We start from the raw sequence: 17,850 nt of genomic DNA on the forward strand, positions 1-17,850 counted from the left end.
ACGAAATAGCAACGCATCACCACCCTGCGGCCTAGTCGCAGCTATAGCTGCAGTGGCCGCAGCAACCGCAGCCTCAGAAAGAGCAGCGTATCTCTCGTCAAATGTCTCTATCAGTGTGGTCTTGATAGACCCGAACATCTCTGGTATCTCTGCCCTGATGGCCGCAGCCACTTCCTCATGAATGATCCTACGGATCTCCTCATCACTAGTACCGCTGCTCTCTGGTGTGTGGCGTGTCCCAACCATGATGTCTCCGAAATACAACATAATAAATATCAGGGACTCGCTCGAGTATACTCGCACTCGATAACTCCACCCTACTTGCTCCTTAGTACCCAATGGATTCTTACTTAGGGTGCGCACTGCTCCGGTGTCTTCAGTAGTACGGGCCCTATACTATCGTCCACACCGCATCAGCATCCACTCTAAGTCCTCCTCCTTGGATCCCAAGTCCCAAGTACTCTACTCTCTTTAACCATATGCTACTCACTAGCGGCTCTCTCATAAACTCCTCCCTGCTATCTAAACACTCTCAAGTATCCCTAGCAGCAAAACTCCTAGACTAGGGCATCACATATCAGGCCACTCTAGTCCTAAGAATGCCTAGTCTACTCTAGCATGCATAGCATAACTCAGCATATATCATAACATAATATATCTCATGACACTAATTACAAGGGTATTTTGGGAAATCACCGTTCGGGCGCTGGCTGATCGTACACACGGCTATGCTCTGTTTATCTCAAAACTCTTTTTACTCTTTCAAAAAGTTTTTAGTCATCAAAATTTCTCTCAAATCCTCAGTTTGAGTTCAGATACGCCCGAAGATGAATCTAAATCCCTCAAACCAAGGCTCTGATACCAACTTGTAACACCCAAATTTTCAAAACAATTTTTCACATTTTATAAAACACGTTTTCATTCATAATCGTTATAAAAACACCATTGTATCACATAAAATCATATCCCAGGATCATAATAAAATCTCCCCGCGTGTGTACTGATCAAGCCGGCGCCTTCCCGCGATCTTCGCTGGTACCTGAGACACATAACACAACACTGTAAGCATAAATGCTTAGTGAGTTCCCCAAAATACCACACATAACACATATTAGCCACTCGAGGCTATAACTCTGTTTGACACTCTGGTCAAAGTGTCTCTGTGGGACCCCCAGTCCCATAACTCTGTGGGCCCTCTGACCATAACTCTATGGGTCCTCTGACCCTAACTCTGTGGACCTTCCGGTCCTAACTCTGAAAGCTCTGTAACATACATAGCATATAACACATAGAAATCACATCATGCAAAAGCATACACAATACTCTGTCTCATAGCTCTAATTACCACTCTAGGTAAGTATAGTGAGAAGACTCACTTCGGGTAACTCGGTAAAGCTCGAACTCTGTAAAGTCGGGTCTAGCCTCCGCCTAATCACATGAAATAAACACTCTGAATCAATACATCTCTCAAGGCTAGACTATTCCTCCTCTTAGTACTCTCAGAAGGGTAAAAGACCATTTTACCCCTCTCATGGCTCAAAGACCCTAAAGTTGACCAAACCCTAAAAGTCAATAAAAGTCAACGGTCAAACTTTTGACCCGACTCGCCGAGTGCACAAATGTGACTCGGCGAGTTCATTCGTGAACTCAAGTCCTCTATTCCCCCTCTGACTCACTGAGTCATTCCCCCAACTCGGCAAGTCACTCACTGAGTGATTCACGGGAAACCCTAACCCTACTCGCCGAGTCTGCCCTTGGACTCGGCGAGTTCATGTCATGCACCAACTCAAATGACCTCCTGAGGTCAGATCTGTTCCTCTAATCCATAGATTTGGCCTTCCCAACCACTATAATCACGTAAAGTCTCGATCTTGATGCACAAGCAACATTTATATGACCATATATGATGATTTAGCCCCAAATACCTTAACCCAAGGCCATGACCTCTATTGTTCTTCATAAAGCTTGATGAATAAGGCTCTCTGGACCTCTATGGATCCATATCCAAAGCCTTATCACCAGAAGGGGCAATTTGGACATCAAATCTAACCAACAAAGGGTCTAAGAAACCCTAAATCCATATGATCATCATAAGAACAGAAGGAGAGTCGAATTACTACCTCAAATGTGAAGATCTTAGCTCCAAATCCACAGAATAGCAACCTCCTATGCTTCCTCTTGGCTAGTACCTCCTTCTTCTTGCTAAACAACACTTCCAAGGTCAAGAATGGCTTCCTTTCTCTCTCAAAACGCTCAAGCACTCTAGGGTTTCTCTCTATGGTCTGGTAGCCGCCCTTGAAGGCCATAAGGGCCTTTAAATAGGTCCCAAGCCCAAGAAATTAGGGTTTCATTAAACAGCGTGGACTCGCCGAGTCCACGTATGGACTCGCCGAGTCCGGTCATTAACCCGGATGGAGATTCGCGACTCTACTCGGCGAGTCTGAGCGCCTACTCGCCGAGTCTCTCTCCAAAACTCAATAAAATACATAATTTAAGATACCTGGGAATCCGGATGTTACAACGATCTCTTGACTGTAAACGTTAGATCTAATTTCTCGTTGTCTTACGGCCAACGTTAAGCGACGATCAACGTTAAGGTTGCAAACGGTGTAATCTGAGGTGTTTGATGGTTTCTGGCATTTGAATGCCCGTCTGCTTCAGTGTTAGATTCTATTCTATATAGATCTAACGATAAACAACATTGCTGCTTGCAGAGCGTTTAAATGGATTTCTGTAAGTATTCGCACGTCTGTTTCTTTTATTGTTTGTTCATGTTAATTTCTTGGGTGCTTCTGTGTTTTTTGTTGTGACTCTTACAATTTGTTGATAACGAGACTATGGTCTTGTGGTTATACTAGCTTGTCTACCCCAAGAAAGGTGGTCAGAATCTGGTTTGGTATAGTCACTCTTCTAAGAGAACGCAGTTTTGTTATTATATAAGTTGTATCAGTCATGGTTGGGGAAACCCCATCTGCATCTGGTTCCAAAAGTCCAGATCATTATGATTTTGATGATCCATTGTTTTTACATCCTTCTGATAATGGTGTAGTTTCGATTATTAGTTTCAAATTGACTGGAACTGATAACTTTAGAATTTGGAAGGTCTCTATGACTAGGGCTTTGAAAGGTAGGAATAAATTAGGTTTTGTTGATAAAACTTTTCCTAAACCTAATGGGGATGAAACTAAAATTCATAAATGGGAACGTGCTAATGTTGTTGTATGTTCTTGGATTCTTGGTTCTGTTTCTGAGTCTTTGTATGCTAATCATGCTTATAGTGACAATGCTTCTGAAATTTGGTCTGAGTTGAGTGAAACATATTCTAAAGCTGATGGTTCTGTTGTTTTTAATGTACATCAAAAAAATAAATTCTCTTACTCAGAATGGTTTATTTGTCTCTGAGTATTACAGTAAGCTCGATGCTTTGTGGAAAGAATTTGATGGGTTAGTTAATTTGGCTGAATGTACATGTGAAGCTTCAGCTAGTTTTGTTAATCACTCAAAGTTAATGAAGCTAATGTAGTTTTTGTCTGGTTTAGATGATACATTCAGCCAGGTTAAAAGCCATATCTTGTTAATGGAACCTCTTCCTAATGTAAAAAATGCTTTTTCGATTGTTTCTCGTGAGGAATCACATCAAAAAGGAGGTTCCATTTCTCAATCTTCCATTAAGTCTCAGGCTACTGCTTTTGTTGGTAAATTCAATGATCAGAAACGAAATAAGTTTCGTGGAAATTCTAACCTTCAATGCAAAAATTGTGGTCTTAAGGGACATACTATTGAAAGATGTTATAAACTCATTGGATTTCCAAAGGATTTTAAATTCAAAAATGAGTCTCAGAATTTTAATAAGACAGTTTCTTCTAATAAATCATTTTCATCTAATATTAATAGTTTTTCTGATTTGGATGTTAAAACTAACAACTCTTCTGAAAAGTTTTTTCTCACAAGTGAGCAATATAACAAGTTTCTCAGTCTCATTAATGAGAAACCTTCATCAAGTGAAGTGTCTGCGAATATGGCATGTACTTATTGTAACTCTTTTGTGTCTACTAATAGGAAGTGGATTGTTGATTTTGGTGCAAATCATATGACCAAAAATGATTCTAAGTTAAATAACATTGTTGATGTTTCAAAACTTGATCTTAGAGTGGATCATCCTAATTGATCTTCTGCTAGAATCAATAAAATTGGGAATATGAGATTGTCTGAGTGAGTTGTTTTGTCTGATGTGTTTGTTGTTCCTAAATTTAATGTTAATTTACTTTCAGTTCATAAACTTTGTAAGGATAATAAGTGCCAACTTGTTTTTGATGAGTTTAAATGTGTTGTTCAGGATTCACAGTCTAAGGTGACTATGGGGACTGGTAGTGAATCCAGAGGGTTGTATTATCTTGAGGATTCCTACTCTTCAGGTAATATAGCTTCTTCAAGTAGGATTGATTGTTATGTTTCAAAGATTACTTGGCATAATAGATTGGGTCACCCTGCTATTCAGTCTTTAAATTCTCTTAAGCATGTCTTGTCTTTTGGGGCCGAGTCTCTTCCTCCTTGTGATGTTTGTCACAAGGATAAGCAGTCTAGGAACTCTTTTTCTTTTGAGTGAACATAAGAGTGTTTATTTAGGTGATTTAGTGCATATGGATGTTTGGGGTCCCTATAGGGTTGCTACCACTGATGGTTTCAAATATTTCTTAACTATTATGGATGATTTCACCAGAGGTGTATAGGTTTATCTTTTGAAATCTAAATCTGAAGTTTTTTTTATTGGTTTTCTGTGTTTTATAATTTCTTAAAAAATCATTTTAATTCAAATGTTAAAGTTGTTAGATCTGATAATGGTACTGAGTTTGTTAATTCTCAATTTAAAGATTTTTTTTGATAAAAATGGTATTTCTCACCAAACTACTTGTACTTATACTCCACAACAGAATGGTGTTGTGGAAAGAAAACATAGACATCTCTTGAATGTAGCTAGATCACTTTTATTTCAATCTGGTTTACCTCTTAAGTTTTGGGGTGAGTCTGTTTTGACTGCTGTTTTTTTGATAAATAGACTTCCTACTTCAGTTTTAAAAGGGAAGTCTCCTTTTGAAATGATTTACAAATGTTTGCCTAAATTTGAGAATTTAAGAGTGTTTGGGTGTTTATGTTTTTCTGTTAAGCAAAATATATCAGATAAGTTTGTTGAAAGGTCTGAAAAATGTGTTCTTATTGGTTATTCTAATGAAAAGAAAGGATATAAGTTGTATAATCTTGATAATTCTTCTGTTTTCTTTTCCAGAGATGTAATGTTCTATGATGATGTATTTCCTTTTAAAATGAAGAAGGATTTAATTGATGAAAATTTATTTTCATTTTTAATGATTCTGTTTTTAATGATACTGTACACTCTAGTCCCTATGATGAAATTCTTCAATCATCCTATATGGATGAAGCTCCTGAAACTGATGCTCCTGTGATAAGCCACCAGACTGATGACACTGGTGCAGCCATTGTTTGTGAGCATGCTAGTGTTAGTAGCCAGGATGGCTTGGTACAAGTGTCTCAGTCTCAGGAGGTTGGTCCAGGTGTTTCTGGTTCTTCTGAGGGAAATAGTTTGGAAAATGTTGAACCATCTGGTAGTGTTTCTGTTAGAAGATCTAGTAGAGAGTCTAGGATGCCTCTTAGATTTGATGATTATATTGTTGAAGGCAAGTATAAGTATGGTATTGAAAAAACTTTAAACTATGCAAGATTAAATCCTAAAAATCTTTGTTTTGTTTCAAACTTAAATAAAACTGTTGAGCCTAGGAATTTTTTTGAAGCTTCTACTGACTCAAATTGGGTTACTGCAATGAATGAGGAAATGGAGGCTTTATATCGAAATAAAACCTGGGAAATCACAAATTTACCTTCTAATCGAAAACCCATTGGGTGTAAATGGGTGTATAAAATTAAGTACAAATCTAATGGTGAGGTAGAGAGGTATAAAGCTATACTTGTGGCTAAAGGTTATAGTCAAAAGGAAGGTATTGACTATGAGGAGACCTTTTATCCTGTAGCTAAAATGGTTATTGTTAGAGTTGTTGTGTCTTTAGCTGTTAACTCTTCTTGGAAATTATTTCAACTTGATGTTAACAATGCCTTTCTTTATGGAAATCTTGATGAGGATGTTTATATGACCCTTCCTCAAGGGTATCATACTCCTGGTGATACTCATGTTTGTAAAGTGTTAAAATCTTTGTATGGGTTAAAACAGGCTCCTCGGAAGTGGAATGAAAAACTTTGTTCTTCATTGTTTGAGTTTGGTTTTGTCCAGAGTGTAAATGATTATTCATTATTTGTTAAAAATAAAGATGGTACTATTGTTATTTTGCTTGTGTATGTTGATGATATTGTTATAACAGGAAATTCTGAACTTGAGATTACTTAAGTAAAAGATTTTCTGAAATCCAAATATTTGATTAAAGATTTAAGAAACTTAAAAAAAAATTGGGCATCGAAGTTATTGATAAAGTTGATGGGATTTGTTTAACCCAACGTAAATATTGTCTAGAGTTAATTCATGAGTTTGGGAAGTTAGCTTGTAAGCCAGTTAGAACTCCTTTAGATTTAAATTTTAATATATCTGAAAAAGGAATTGATGATAAGGATGTTTTGTTGAGTAATATTATTGAGTATAAAAAACTTATAGGTAAGTTGATTTATCTGACTATAACTAGACCTGACATTTCCTTTACTGTCCAAACTCTCAATCAATTCATGCATTCTCCAAGAAAGTCTCATTTGGATGTTGCCATGCGTGTGTTGAGATATCTGAAACAAAGTCCTGGTAGAGGGATTAGTTTTTTAAAAAATCAAAAACCTTCTTTATGTGCATACGTGGATGCTGATTGGGCAAAATATATTACTTCCAGGAGATCTGTTACTGGTTATTGTGTTTATTTTGGAGATTCCTTAATTTCTTGGAAAAGTTAAAAACAAGATACTATTTCCAGGTCTTCTACTGAATTTGAATATAAGGCTTTGGCTTCAGTTACTTGTGAAGTTATGTGGATTCTAAAACTTTATTTTGATTTGGGAGTTAAAGGTTTATTTCCTGTTAATGTCTTTTGTGATAATGATTCTGTAATTAAACTAGCCCTTAATCATGTTTTTCATGAAAAAACTAAACATTTTGAAGTAGATGTTCATTTTGTGAGAGATAGGGTTTCGAAAGGAATTTTAAAAATTGTTAAGATTGATTTAGAACATCAACAAGCTGACATTCTTACTAAAGCTTTGTCTTCAAAGCAACATGATTTTTTGTGGTCTGAATTAGGATTGTATGATCCATTTAAAGTTGAGTAGATTAATTTTTCCTCTCTCAATGTTTATCTTGAGGGGGGATGTTGAAAAGCATAGTTATTTATGAACAAGATTAACATTGAGAATGATTCACGTAAAGTGGGTTAAAACTGTAAGATTGAAGAAAGGTTTGTGATGTGTGTTGTAAGAGGTTTGTGGCATTGGGTGTATTGTGTAGTATTTTGTTATTGCAGGGACTGGGGCTCACTATCTAGAAACTGGAAAGCACGCGGATCCTTGAGGATGGGTTTGGGTCGGATATATTTCAGGTTTGGTCTATGGATTTTACCCAAAGTATATATATATTTGGTTTCAGCTGTATTTTTGATCATTCAGACCATTTTCTTGTTTACACACTTACACTTGGGTCTCTCTGCTCTCTTATCCTCTTCTTCTTCAAATTAGGGTTTGATCAAGTTTAGAGTTGTTTTTTGTTCTTGTTAGTTTTGTTCTGTGAACTTTATAATCTGTTAGTTTTTGTATTCTTTGAGCGTGAGTGTTATGTAGTGAGTTTTCAGTTGTAAGTTGCTTGAAAACCAACTGGATCTTATTTTGGTTAATAAAAGATATGTTGATGATGTGATTAGATCTGTTGGTTGTGTTTTTTGACAACTTTGAAAATAATCCATTTCAAAAAATTAGTTTTTTTTTCTTCAAAAAGAAAAACTTATTTTTATAACACAAAAATGTCTTATTTTAGTTAATACCCCTTAATTTAGGGGGTGTTTGGATAGAGAAAAAATAGGCTGCTTATTGCTTAATCCCACCGTAATAAGCAAATTGAAGTGTTTGGATAGGAGTCTTTAAAATCAGCTTATTACGGTAGGAATAAGCCAAATAAGCTGATTTTAATAAGCAATGGGGGAATGCTTATTGCTTATTGTTTATTGGTCATTTTACTCATATAAGTTGTTTTGTTGCCAAACACTTAAAATGCTTATTGCTTATTGCTTATTTCCACCGCAATAAGCTAATCCAAACACATTTTAAACAAGTGTTTATTCCCACCACAATAAACAAATAAACAATAAGCTAATAAACTAATAAAACTAAAAACTATTTATCCAAACTCCCTTTATACAATTACGGTTTATCTCCAAATACTCGAAGGTTCTAGACTGTGGGGGAGGGGTTAACTCGCCTTCCATTGGCGACCAGGTTAACGTGCTATATAGTCTGCCAAGTGCCAATCATAATTAGCTCCGCCTTTGTCCTCTTTTTGACGACCTCCGTCTCCCTTCTTTCTTCCCCTTTTCTTTGTATTCCGTCTTCCGGCGTTTCTCAAAACTAGAAAATGACTTCGTCGACGCTCAAGCGTTGGTTGAGGCCTGAGGTTCGTAGCAATCGATCACTCTCCGTGTTTTCATCTATTTCCCCCCATTTTGTTTGAGTTCGTAGTTTAATTTTACATGCATACTGCTCTAACGAGCATCTTATCATGATCTGTATTTGTGTTTGTATATCCGATTTGATTGATCTGTTTAATTCGTCAGGTATATCCTCTGTTCGCCGCCGTTGGTGTTGCCGTCGGTATCTGCGGCATGCAATTGTTTCGGAACATCAGCGGTAATCCTGAAGTCAGGTGTCTGTCTCTCTCGTTCTAGCTCTATTGCTTTTATGACTTAATTAGCTGTGTTTCCCCTTTTGGATTACCAATTTTAACAAACTCGATGCGTTGCATTTACGATTCCTTTCGTCTGACTATGAATTGATTATGTTTATAATTTGTACATTTTGGTGGAATCAGTGATTCCATTCCATGATCTTAAAAAATATTGGTATTTGATTTGGCTTATGTACAGAGTGGCGAAGAAAAAAAGAGCTGCCGGAGTGCTGGATAACTTTGATGAAGGCGAAAAGTACGCAGAGCATTCACTTAGAAAATTTGTTCGTAACAAGAATCCGGAGATCATGCCAAATATCAATTCCTTCTTTGCAGACCCTAAATAAATAAATACACTTGCAGTTTATGGTGTGATCTTCCATTTTACCTTCGAAACACTAGAAGCGATTGTGTTTCGAATAGATACTTTAATTCAATCTAGTGACTAGTTGTATAATTTTAGATTTATTTTTATAATCAGTTTTCCTGTACTTTGCTCCAAATCAGTGAAAAAAAAATCATAATCAAAGGGTGTAAATTATATTATATTGGATTTAAGAATAATCTGTGCATTTAAGTTAACCCGAATTAGAGACTATTACGTTTGAAAACAATGTATTACCTTGTAGACTTTTGAATCTTCTTGTCCTCCCTAATAAATAAAGAATTTTTACTTCTTATGCATTTGGACACATTTAATTTTGTGGTTAATTCTTAGAAATTGATTTCCACTTGTCATTTTATGGTAATTTTTGATTTTTTTTCTTAATTAACTATCTAATTTTTAGGTTATAGAAAGTAATTAATGTGTTATTAATTTGTTTCCTTATATTTTCAAAATTTAATATGTTTCCTTCAATATAATTCAAAATTGACATATTTCTTTTAAAGTACATTGTCATTTTTAAAATGATATGTATAAAAAAATAATCAAACTTTGTTGCATTTTATTGACAAACTAAAAAAAATGTTATATGGTCAAAATATAATTATTTTTTTGTAGTTTGTTTTATTAATATAAATTGAATTATTTATTTATTCATCATTTTGTTTGTATATATATTTTGAAATTTTATTTTAAAAAATACTTAATGTTTACACTTTGATATTTAATGTTTTCTTTAAAAAAATATTTAAAGTTTATATATTCATATATAATTTTTTTAATCAACCCGTGTAATACACGAGTTTCACACCTAGTTCTAATAAAAGAATAGTTTTAATCTCGTTTTAACATGTGTCATCTTATTAGGCCTTCTAATTAATGCATTTTTTTTTTGTCATGTGTCATCCTATTAGGCCTCCTAATTAATGCATGCCACTTGTCAACCTATTAATTCTCAATTTCAAATTTTAAATTTCTCACTCTAATTACATTAAATTAATAGCATTAGAATAAAAATTAAAATAAAATTAATACAAATTATAAGGTGATATAATTTCACATATTTATTTAAATTAACGATTGTAATTTTATATAATTAAAAATATATATCTTAATTAATAATTTATTTAAAATAATTGATTAATAATTTTGAGTTTTCACTATTAAAGTTTAATTAATTTTATAACCGTGGTTTCCACAGGTTATAAACTAGTTTAGGAATATTTAAAAAAAAAAATGCTTTTCTAATATGTCCTTTAAGGGTGCATATAAAAAACATTAAAAAAAGGGCAAATATCAATAAAAGAGCCACACTCCTAGCAAGATGCTAGGAGGGGCAAAAGAGTACAACGAAAGGGAAAGATTAGATACAAATAAAAGGATTGACGCACCATTCAACCCATTGAAAATTACAATGATCTCTCCTATCGTAAATCCATGTAAACACAGTGGATTTCATCAAATCAGCCACTTTAGCAGGAGAAGTTCTTATTTTTTGAAAATCCAATCACACCTTGCTTTCCAAATAAGTCACGTCATCCCGTAACAAATACTAATCAGGCTTTTCCTTTTCTTTACACATATCCCCCATTGTGGGGCAAACAATTCCTCAATGGGTTCGAAATGTGTATTGGGAAGGTCACACCAAGGAAACACCCAATCCCAGACCTTTGAGGCCATTGGGCATCGTAAGATCACATGGACTGCATCCTCATCTTCAGCCTCGCAACAGGTATATTCTTTATAATTAATATATTTTACATTTTTTTGAACTGACAATTATATTAAAACAATGACCCTAGCAAGATGCTAGGGACCAAAATATACATCGTACATAGGAGGCATAACAGAGAAGATAGATCACCATCTATATACAACTAATAGGTGACATACACCACTTCTTCCACTCCAGAAAACTGTTTGGCAGGAATGTCACACCAATTAAGCACCCTGTTTATCGTGTCTTTCGCAAAAGGACAAGATGTGAGGATGTGATTTGTCGTTTCCACGATGTTGTTGCATGACCCACACATCGGGGAAGGAACCTGGATGTTTCGTTTTTGTAACTCCTCAACCGAAGGAATCTGTCCCTGTTTTCCCCGCCATATAAAGCTCTCTACCTTTTTCGGGGCTGAATTTAACCACCAAAACTCCCCATCGCTGTCGGGTGTGATGCTCTATCTAGTCGACTCTGGAGTTTTGCAACGTTGAAGATCCCATCTACTACAAAATCTGACCTCCATGTTATTCCATCCTCATTTGGATATAAAGATATCCCTCGCCTCCATATTTAATTTCCATAGTCCAATCTTCACTTTATCAATGCCTGACCAAACCCCGCTCACCCTACGTTTTGAGAAACAATACCAAGGACGGTTTGTGTGGAAATGAATCCCCCTGATGATCTGAGCCCAAAGAGATTGTGGACTTGATTTGAACTTTCACCACCATTTTGATAACAAATCCAAGTTTAGGTTTCTCAAAGAACCCAAACTCGCCCCTCCAATATCCTTTGGAGCCTTCATTCTATCCCAATTAACCCAATGTACTGTTGCCCTTCCAGATCCCCCACTCCAAAGGAATTATCTCTGAATCTTTTCTAAATCTTCAATTACTCCGATTGGGGCTGCGTATAAAGATAGGTAAAACGTATGAAGATTCCCAAGGACTGATTTCACCAAAGTCATTCTTCTGCCAAAACTCAAAGTCTTAGCCTTCCACATTGAGAGTTTGGACCGAAACTTATCTATAATCGACCTCCATGCTGTTTTCCTGTTCATATTTTCTCCAATTGGGACCCCGAGATAAGTGAATGGAAGGGATGATGGGGCACATCCCAATGGAGCCGCCCAACTACACACCTCCGAGTGTAATGCCCCGATACCGAATACCTTTGATTTGGTGAAGTTTACTTTCAGCCCAGAAACCACATGGAAGCATCTCAGGATTCTAGCCAGATTAGAAATGTTTTTCCTTGACCAATCACCAATAAATAAAGCATCATCTACATATGTGAATTACATCAAAAACCCCTCTTTCTGTAGCCGCCTTCATCATAACGTTTCGTCCTTCCATTGCCATTATAAAAAGGAAAGGCGATAACGGGTCGCCTTGCCTCACCCCTTTAAACATAGAAAACTCCATCGTCGGGCTACCATTAACTAACACCGAGGCCCTAGCGGATTCTAGACATCCTTTTATCCACCCTCTCCACTTTGATCCGAAATTCATTTGTTCCATTATCAAATCAAGGTATTCCCAATTTACCGAGTCGAACACTTTATTAAAATCTGCCCTGAATAATAACATCTTCCGATCGCTCCTTTTTACCCACGAGCATAATTCATTAACAATCAAAGATCCTTCTAATATACTCCTTCCTTCCACAAATGCCGATTGTGTCTCATCAATACAACTACTAATACATTTTTTCACTCGGATCGCCATGGCTTTTGTAACAATCTTGTACAGAGCACCAATAAGAATTATTGGTCTATAGTCGTTTAAGGATAATGTATCCTTAATCTTGGCCGCGAGGGATATGAACGACGAGTTACACCCCTTGGAAAAACTCCCCCTGCTCAAAGAATTTCACAAATCTCATAATATCATCGTTTATGATATTCCAATAATTTTTAAAGAATTGGAATGTAAATCCATCCGGTCTGGGGCTTTGTCCGATCCACAACACCGTATTGCATGCTTGATCTCCTCAGCTGTGAAAGCCCTCTCTAATGAGATACTCTCCTCTTGTGAAAGTTTTTTAAACCTGTTGCTGCGAATTTTTGGTCGGCTCTTCCATCTCTCATCAAATTTCCCAAAAAAGAATTGGAAAACCTCTTGTCGTATGACAGTAGGATTTGACTCCCAATGCTCGTTAATAATTAGACCATGAATGTGGTTCCTCCTATTTTAATTATTTACATAACCGTGAAAGAAGGAGGTGTTTTCGTCCCCATCAGCCAACCATTTTATTTTTGCCTTTTGCTTCATATCCATGGCTCTTGCTTTTTCAATTTCCGTGATTCTGCTCACATATTTTGTTCTACACCCTATTTCATCTGCCAACAGAGGTCTTGATTCCGCATTCAAATCAAATTGTGCTGCTTTGTTCCCGCACTCAATCAATTCCCCATTTTCTTTATCAAAATTTAAATCACGCCATTTCTTTATTTCTGCTTTCAAAAATCGAAGCTTAGCTGCCAGAAAAGGGCCAAATTCCTCACAATATGTTTTTATCACAATTCGGCAGTGATCCGACAAGTCCCTAGGGAGGACCGTCACCGAGATTCCAGGAAAGGAGTCCATAAATTGATCACATACAAGAAACCTGTCCAATTTGCTCAATTTCCCCCCATCTTCCGGTCTAAAGCAGGTGAATTTTGAACCTCCCATTCTCAGATCAATTAATGCGTTAGAATAGATGAAGTGATTGAAATCATCTACAGAGACATGACAAAATCTCGAATTTACCCTTTCCTCTTTGTTCCCGACATTGTTAAAATCACCGGTAAAAATCCACATCGCCGCTCTATTTGCTTTTATTTGGGCTAGTTCTTCCCACAGTCTCCTCTTATCCACCGTCCCCTGTGGAGCGTACACATTTACGATTTCTATATCCGAGTTTTTACCCACACATCTCCCAAACATAATCAGGAAATGTCTGGATTTAATAGAATCCGTGAACATAAAGACTCCATCATCCCAGATTGTAATTATTCCTCCAGACCTACCCGATGCTTCAATTATTTCATACCCCAAATTGTTGTTGGCCCAACAATTTATAATGTTTGGATGAAGTGAAGAAACTAACCCCAGCTGAGATTCCTGAAGACAAGCAACCGAGATTCGATGTGCAGAGCATAAATTCTTCACCCATGATTGCTTATGAGCCTCACCAATTCCCCTTACGTTTAGCGACATCACATTCATTATGGGATATGACACTCACCGACATTGCCCATTACCTCCTCTAGGACCTCAATCCTAATTTCAATGTCTACATCAACCATCTTTCCAACCTCAACTGTTAGGTCGACCTCAATTCTCACCGGTCCCCCATAGTTATCGGCCTCAACAACAATAGGAGAAGACTGACCGCAAAGCTCTACAATATCCATCTCTTGCTCGTTATTGGATTGTTATTCAAATCAATTACAAGAGAGGAGAAATATTGATAATGTCTATTTTATGCATATATTTATGATGTTTTATTATTATTTTATATTATGTTTTTAAGTTATTTAGAACTAAAAGATACTTAATATGTTTTGAAATATTCAATTACAGTTAAAATGGGAGCTGGAATGCAAAAGAAAGAGAATGGAGCTTAAAATATGCATAAAAGATATTGCTGGCAGATTGACCCATCTTCAGTGTTTCGGGTATATCTGATGACTCGTAAGTCCAATTGACGAGATTCAAAATGTTCTGAAAACTAGACGAAATTTCCTACGACTTATGTGATAGGGCCTTTTTGCTAATTCGGCATTTATCGTATCCAAAATCGGCCTTGAAGATGAAACATAAAAGATGGACGGAAATACCCTCCAAGTTACTTATTCCCCAAGCACCACTTACCTTATTTTTATTTGCTTAATCCATAAGCCAACATTAGTTTCCTTATTACTATCCAACTCTAATATTTCATATTAGTTCCATCTCCATTCAACTATAAATACCCCATATCATTCACCCATTTTCATAATCTATGATATTCCGCTTCGACTTATGCGACAAGAAAACTTCATAACTGTCGTTTTGAGGGTCTAGAAGGAGACCGGAAGGCCGTTAAGTTGATATGGAGCAAAGATCTGAAGGATTAGAGAGCGGATTCGTGTCGGTAATCATGTGGTTTATTATCGTGACCATGTTTAGCATTCCACTGTGATACTATTATGTTTTTACTTTCTGATTTTGGTGTTAAAACCATTTGCTTTGAGTTTATGATTAGATGAAACCTTGATTATTGGATTAATTGCTATATTTGATTATTTATTCATGTTTAATTTATCTTGTTAAGCTTGTTAAAATATCCTTATGTGTTAATGACAATTATTTTCTGTTAATTATTAAGTATATCGAGTTGTATGAACATCTGCTTGATTGTTTGCCTCTTATGATTTTGATGACCATCAAGATTATATGCCTAGGAATAGTGAACATGAAACTAGGGTTAACTAGGAAATAAGTAAATTAATGTGTGAGTATATGTGACGACCAATCACATATAAGTTGATTGAATTGACAAATTTAATTAACTATTATTACAAGTCTTGTTTGATATGAACTGAACACTAGGAAACATGTTAGTTTAATCAATTGATCACTGCTTGAATTGACTTGTTTGCTAAAGGATTAGTAATAGTGAACATGAATCTAATCATTTTAGAAATCGGTGAACATGAATAAACAAATCTGTTTGTGCAATTATCTATTATTTTAAGATTTAATCTGTCTAAACCAAGGTACCTAAAGAGATTTGTCTTCTGTCAGTTTATCGAGATTTACTATTTAATTGTTTGGTTGAGATTTAATTTAATCAAACTTTTCTTATTACTTTTGTGCCTTTTTATATAACCTATAATCAAACATTCTAATATTAATTCACTACCGTTCCCCTTGAGTTCGACACCCTTGCTTATCAAAGCTATACTATACTCGATCGGGTTCACTGCCTGTAAGGTGTGGTTTAAATGCGATAAAATAGGAATTATAAATAAAAAACTAGTGCATTAAAAATACACATCAAGTTTTTGGCGCCGTTGTCGGGGAACGGTCTTCAATTAATTTAGTTTATTTAATTATTCGTTATTTGTTTTTAACTTTTAGTTTTATTTTATTTCTTTTTTATTTTCGTTGATATCATGTCACTTGTCGGGAAGGTTTTTGTTGTTATTTGCAGGAATTTGTGATCATACGCATTGCTTGGTTTTTACTTTTTGCATGGATTTCGAGATTGCAAGCGATTAGGGAATTCTTGACTTGTTTAGTCTACTACTTTGGTGATTTGTCCAACTCAATCCACGAGGCGTATTATAGCAAGGCGTATCGAGGTGGTTAAGTGGAAGACCGAAATCTTGCTACTCTTGACTAGTTGGGTCAACTCTTGTTCTACTTATTAGTTAATGGTGCAAAGAAAACAAAGGAAATAGTCTGACAGGTCCCGAAAGTTTTTGTTTTCACAAACCACCTCTTGCATGCAAGAGATTTAATCAACAATTGTAGCTTGATTTCGACGAAGACGAGTGATCGTGATATCCTTTTTAGTTATTTTGGTTTGCTATTTTTTTAGTTATTTTAGGATGTTTTATTTTTGGTTTATGTATTTTTGTTTTCCATGTTGATGCTCTTTGATTGTTTTAGATCTTTGCATATTTTTCACCCTTAGAAAGCTGGCAGTAAGTTTAGCAGCTAGGTCCGACTGTTGTCTTATCACTAGAGACAGAGTCGTGTGAGAGTTTGAAGTTTATAGTCAAGACCCACGATTTTTCATAAGTGTGGGGTGCAAGTCGATATTGTGAGAGTATATTATTTAGAAGAGTGGCGTTTCTACCATATTTTGATTCCTATGGTATGGATGAGCTGTTCCCACACCATAGAGTTTTATTTCGATGCGAGGTAGAAGTACCATTCCGGCTGCCACGACATGGTTGACACTTTCCTATGTCGTGGGGGAGTTTTTCATCGTGAGAGGAGGGTGTCATTCTCGATATCACGACGTGACCATCAATTACCACGTCGTGGCCATGCTATTATTCGTAATATAGATTTCACCTCACTCGACGACACGACGTGGTCGACACTTTCCCACGTCATGGTTACTACACATTGCATTAGTTTGCAATTCTTTGCACCACATTTCAGAAGTCGGTGTTCTTGATTTTATTTTCTGGCACATTTAGAAGCATCAGTTCCAATTTTCTATCTTCCAGCACATTTATGGAGCAACTTTTAGCAGCCCCAGTCGATCTCGCCACTACTACCTCAGGGGAGTCTGTTCCTTTTTTTTTTTTTACTATTTTTATGTGCTTAATTAGTTTTATGCATACAGTGAGGTCTTTATATGAAATAAGTGTGGGGTAGGGGGTCGAAAAAGGAATTTAAATTGGAAAATTTAAAATTGCTAGATTAGGAAAATTTAAAATTTAAAAATTTATAAACTTGAAAGAATAGTTTAATTTAGTAAAATCTAGTGATAATTAATTTTTTTTTGCTAATATTGTATGGGATGATCCAATGAGAACCCAAATGTTTACTTGAGCCAACACATGTTATAGTGTATTTGTGGCTTCCCATTTCTTAGTGAAAAGTCATGAGATATGAAAGGTAATCTGGTAGTTTATATGACATAATACGTTTTCCATCCTAAACCAGAAATCTATCTAGGGGAGCTTATGTAGTCATTGCACTTAGACTAATACCATAACTAATAAATGTTGAAGTTAAGCTTCTTGCTTAAGCATGTAGGATATGAGCGAAAAAAGTGAGATATTAAAAAAACAAAGAGAGAGAAATTACCAAAAAGTTGTTA

General features: G+C 35.8%; 4 protein-coding genes across 4 annotated transcripts; 2 read left to right on the plus strand and 2 right to left on the minus strand.

Moving 5' to 3' along the window:
• Positions 1-2,952: 2,952 nt before the first annotated feature.
• Positions 2,953-6,415, plus strand: LOC145107111 (uncharacterized). Its single transcript, XM_079043979.1, has 6 exons — positions 2,953-3,339; positions 3,383-3,464; positions 3,540-4,025; positions 4,272-4,415; positions 5,071-5,293; positions 5,398-6,415. Exons 1-6 carry the CDS (start codon positions 2,953-2,955, stop codon positions 6,413-6,415), a joined length of 2,340 nt encoding a protein of 779 aa, XP_078900105.1.
• A 2,102-nt stretch (positions 6,416-8,517) lies between these two features.
• LOC145103680 (uncharacterized) lies at positions 8,518-9,478 on the plus strand. The gene is made up of 3 exons (XM_079040966.1): positions 8,518-8,662; positions 8,823-8,911; positions 9,132-9,478. The coding sequence occupies exons 1-3, from the start codon at positions 8,624-8,626 to the stop codon at positions 9,277-9,279; spliced, it is 276 nt and encodes a 91-aa protein (XP_078897092.1). The 5' UTR covers positions 8,518-8,623; the 3' UTR covers positions 9,280-9,478.
• Positions 9,479-12,317: 2,839 nt separating this feature from the next.
• On the minus strand, positions 12,318-12,764 carry LOC145107112 (secreted RxLR effector protein 78-like). Its single transcript, XM_079043980.1, has one exon. It carries the CDS (start codon positions 12,762-12,764, stop codon positions 12,318-12,320), a length of 447 nt encoding a protein of 148 aa, XP_078900106.1.
• A 465-nt stretch (positions 12,765-13,229) lies between these two features.
• LOC145107113 (uncharacterized) lies at positions 13,230-14,437 on the minus strand. The gene is made up of 2 exons (XM_079043981.1): positions 14,285-14,437; positions 13,230-14,144 (listed from the first exon to the last, which is right to left on the minus strand). Exons 1-2 carry the CDS (start codon positions 14,435-14,437, stop codon positions 13,230-13,232), a joined length of 1,068 nt encoding a protein of 355 aa, XP_078900107.1.
• Positions 14,438-17,850: the final 3,413 nt, after the last annotated feature.

The sequence above is a fragment of the Lactuca virosa genome, chromosome 4, assembly GCF_052849685.1.
Source record: "Lactuca virosa cultivar CGN04683 chromosome 4, Lactuca_virosa_CGN04683_v6, whole genome shotgun sequence".
In the NCBI taxonomy this organism is placed as follows: domain Eukaryota; kingdom Viridiplantae; phylum Streptophyta; class Magnoliopsida; order Asterales; family Asteraceae; genus Lactuca; species Lactuca virosa.